The 3,887-nt window shown below is 39.3% G+C and overlaps 2 protein-coding genes across 2 annotated transcripts; one reads left to right on the top strand and one right to left on the bottom strand.

The window, feature by feature from the left end:
• Positions 1 to 1,925: 1,925 nt before the first annotated feature.
• Positions 1,926 to 2,639, top strand: LOC129730377 (HIG1 domain family member 2A, mitochondrial). Its single transcript, XM_055689667.1, has 2 exons — positions 1,926 to 2,112; positions 2,166 to 2,639. Exon 2 carries the CDS (start codon positions 2,180 to 2,182, stop codon positions 2,510 to 2,512), a length of 333 nt encoding a protein of 110 aa, XP_055545642.1. The 5' UTR covers positions 1,926 to 2,112; positions 2,166 to 2,179; the 3' UTR covers positions 2,513 to 2,639.
• On the bottom strand, positions 2,636 to 3,517 carry LOC129730369 (uncharacterized). The gene is made up of 2 exons (XM_055689659.1): positions 3,109 to 3,517; positions 2,636 to 3,027 (listed from the first exon to the last, which is right to left on the bottom strand). The coding sequence occupies exons 1-2, from the start codon at positions 3,419 to 3,421 to the stop codon at positions 2,636 to 2,638; spliced, it is 705 nt and encodes a 234-aa protein (XP_055545634.1). The 5' UTR covers positions 3,422 to 3,517.
• Positions 3,518 to 3,887: the final 370 nt, after the last annotated feature.

The following is a 3,887-nucleotide window of genomic DNA, read 5'->3' as shown; positions in this document are numbered from 1 at the left end:
TTATTTGTTACTCTAAAGTGAGTTAGATATGACCCATTTTTGAAAATAGTGGAGGTACCCTAATTTGAGTACTTTTACGGTTACTCACATCTGAGTGAGGGCGTCATACGTCAAAAACTGATTAGAATCTACTCTGTTTATGTTAACCAGGAATTAAGGAAAATGAGTACAAGTTACCCAGTTTGCCTAAATTTGGAAATTTGATGATTTCTGGTTTTTGTAAATCTGACTCAATAAATAAAATAAATTCAGAACAATCAAAATCATAGATTCATTTTTCATCTAAACATTATAAAAGTTTTAAATCATTCACGTGTCTTTATATAATGCGGCAACCAACCGGTTCACAGTTGCCCGTGAACTGTGGCTCATGTTTTTGTACAGTACGCACACCAGAAAATCCGTCATCAGCCGTCACCAAACACTGCGAAGGATTTAAATTGTATCGATTGCATGTACTGGGCACTGTACATCGATACAAATGTTGCCGTTCATTATCACGAATAAAAGCCCGACTTAAAACGGCAGGACACACAACATGCGGTTGTTCATTTTGAAGAGATGTTTTTTAAGTTTTCAAATCCTCTGCAATAATGATGTTGGGCTGAAATTGTTATGGAATATTGTTACATGTTGTTTGTAATGTAATTGATTAGGAAATTATTGATTTGATGAAAGATCAAATACTTACTGCTAGCAAACGAATAAAAAGCGACACCAATTGTTCTTCGGAAACATAATATCGCTGTTGAAAACTTTTGACATATACATATACTCAGGTGTGAGTAAACATCATGGATAATAACTCAAAACTGAGTAAACATGGTAATTATGAAAATTTGGGTAAATGTTACTCAATTATCCAGTACCCGATAACTCACTTTTTGACATTTTGCATAAGAATACCAAACTGAGTAGATCCTAATCAAATTAGAGTTAAAATAAAGCAGCGTGAAGATTTCTTTCTGAGTGTTACGTATGTCTTAGGGGCCATCCACATACCACGTGGTCAGATTTTTAACGATTTCGACCCCCCTCCCCTCTCCCTCCGTGGACAAGTGCCCATATGAATTCTAAAAATTTTGTATGGCCCGTGGACATTACACCCCCCCAAACTGTCCACGTGGTATGTGGATGGCCCCTTATGTACGTGCCAACAGTCTCTCCCAAGCCGAGACTCGAACCTACGACGACTGGCTTGTTAGGTCAGTAGCGTACCTCGAGACCATCAGAGTGATTACAAACTTACATACAACTATGAAACATTGAATTGGAGAGAACAAAACTGTCGCAGAATTGTTCAATGCAGATACTACTTTGACAGGAGTTGGAAACATACGATTATGTTCTATTCTCTAAAAATTTCAATAGTACAACAAGAAATGTTTCTTGCAACGTGAACAGACCTTCAAAATAACACATGTTGATCAGCATTTATTCAAAAGATGTTATTTATAATTGGTTTCGCTTAGCTATATCAGTTTTTTATATCATCTGAAAGAGCTACATTTTCTAAGCAAAACGCGATTTTCAAAAAATTTCTATCGCTGTCCTTCATTTTTTAAATCACCAATTAAAACTGCTTCATATCTGCTTGAAATCGCTACAATGACAGTTCGCCCATATACCAACTGTCATTGTAGCGATTTTGGAACGCTTTTATTATTCATTTAAAAATCGAAGGACGATGATATAAAGTTTTAAAAAATCACGTTTTGTTCAGAAAATGACTCTTTTTTAGCTGATATATAAAAATCCGAAATCCGCGAATTGTCAAACAACCGATTGGTAATAAACCGACCAGAAAAGGAAAGAGTACAAAAAAAATCATCATCATTGCCTAACTCAAAACATCGTACATTGTTTGCACACAGTCCCTTGTTCGGGGTGGCGTTTTATGTCTGTTTATATAGTTTTGACGTTTTTTTTTAATGCATCCGGATGCCGACACTTTCGTGACTGTTTTGTTTTATTGTTGTTTTTTCGCAAGGAAATCTATTTGGCTTCTGCGCCTTGATAGAAATATCCTTATAGTAAAAAAATAATGCGAAGTTGTTTATTTTAACGTACCGCAGAAGAGCTCCTACTATCGTCATCTTATAAAATAAGCAGGTAAAAGATAAAAATAAGCACCATATGTCTGACGTAATGGTATACTGTTTCAGGAACTGGTAACACAATGTCCAACACGCAATCCGCCGCCGTTCCGACCACAAAGCAGCAGGCCGAGCTAGAATGGATCCAAATGAGGGCCGACTACGCGGACATTCACGCTGAAACGACGCGCGAAAAAATGGCACGTAAACTACGCGAAAATCCACTGGTACCGATCGGATGCGCAGCGACGCTAGCCGCGCTTAGTTTTGGTTTGTGGAACTTCCGGCAGGGGAAGACAAAAATGTCTCAATACATGATGCGGGCTCGAATTCTGGCGCAAGGATTTACAGTTGTGGCACTAATTGTCGGAGTGGGTATGACCTACACCAAGAAGAAGGAGGAAGAAAAGAAATAATTTCCACCAGAAAATGACTCAGCAGTTTTTTTGTTGCTTTTCGTAGAGAATCTTATGTGATTGTACATTTGTTAATAAGAGTTACAATTGAAAAATAGTAGATTTAATAACACATAGCTTGTTCTAATTGGAATGCTTTTTAATTTCATCTACTTCGTCATACACGTCTGTTGACCCGGGTGTTTCCGACCCGAAAACGTCACCGTTCCCCGGTTTAAGGAAGGTAAATCCATCCTGACCCATACGCATGCACTCGAAGTGTAAAATAACGACCGGAAATCGCCAGACACGTGTCTCAACATCCATACAAGCGTGCAGGTTTCGCCGAGGCGTGTAAATATCGAACAGTCGCAAGCACAGGTCGGCGTTCAGCGGTATGTACGGAATCGGCACCGGGAGACAGAGTGGGGGTGGATTTTTAGCAGATATTTTACCCGTATAGATGCTGCTTCGGTTCATGAGAACTTCGACGTTGATGGCAAAATCGTACGGGTCGTAGGCCAGCTGCGTGCAAACTTTAACAAAAAAAAAAGATTAAATGATTATCCATTGAAATGGAATTGAAATAACGAATATAATTGTATCATGAAACTTACAATGTCGATTAAAGTTCAACTGATCGATTCGCATTCCCATGCAGCATCCGCATTGCAACTCCTCACAGTAGCAAGTGTTTCCACTTTCTGGGGTCTCTAGTCTCGTTCCGTCCTCCGCAGATTCGATCGACTGGTTCCCGAACGTAACCACCGGGTACATGAACGGTTTATTATTCCGCAAATCGTAAAGACTGATAACGAACTTTTTACTCTCATGTAGTTCCGATGTAGAATTCACAACGTGTACGGTTTCTTCCATCGTTGGTTTGGTATAGATTATCAATAAAAGCCCTACTAAACCAGTAACACGCATTCTGTAATCCGTCAAGCGACACGATGCACCCAAGACTGCGCGAAGGAAGTCATTGTCGACTCCAACATAGAAGATGATCACGCTTTAACTCTTCCAGCAAAAACAAAACTGCGACGCGGGAAGTCACAAAAAAGTACTCTGTACAACTATCATAAACCTCCGATTGTGGCCATCAGCAGACAAGAGAACATCCGAGCCAAACATCAATCAAGTCTTTTGACCAGCATGAGATCGGCATTATCGTTTGGATGGCGGTGGGTAAGGTGAAATGGCCCGAATGAGTGTTAAAGTGCTCTTTGTTCGTCGAGGAGTCACGTTTGGTTGAGATTTGCATAATTATTGCGCGTCGTTTTTTTGGCGAAGAAAGTCAACAAAAAGGATAGAAGGAAATAAACCAAGCCAGAGTATGGTTTGATATTCATGGATTGACTTTGTAACAGAAACGAAATGGTTTTTCCAATCAATA

The sequence above is a fragment of the Wyeomyia smithii genome, chromosome 1 (assembly GCF_029784165.1).
Source record: "Wyeomyia smithii strain HCP4-BCI-WySm-NY-G18 chromosome 1, ASM2978416v1, whole genome shotgun sequence".
Classification (NCBI taxonomy): domain Eukaryota; kingdom Metazoa; phylum Arthropoda; class Insecta; order Diptera; family Culicidae; genus Wyeomyia; species Wyeomyia smithii.
The sequence above is the reverse complement of the archived record's forward strand: the minus strand, read 5'-3'. Positions and strand labels throughout refer to the sequence as shown.

What these genes read in the sequence shown, in the direction of transcription:
- LOC129730377 (XM_055689667.1), top strand. Translation starts at nt 2,180, where the DNA reads ATGTCCAACACGCAATCCGCCGCCGTTCCGACCACAAAGCAGCAGGCC.
- LOC129730369 (XM_055689659.1), bottom strand. Translation starts at nt 3,421, where the DNA reads ATGCGTGTTACTGGTTTAGTAGGGCTTTTATTGATAATCTATACCAAA. An exon ending in GTTGAACTTTAATCGACATT is followed by an intron (nt 3,028 to 3,108) that starts GTAAGTTTCATG and finishes TTTTTGTTAAAG; the next exon opens with TTTGCACGCAGCTGGCCTAC.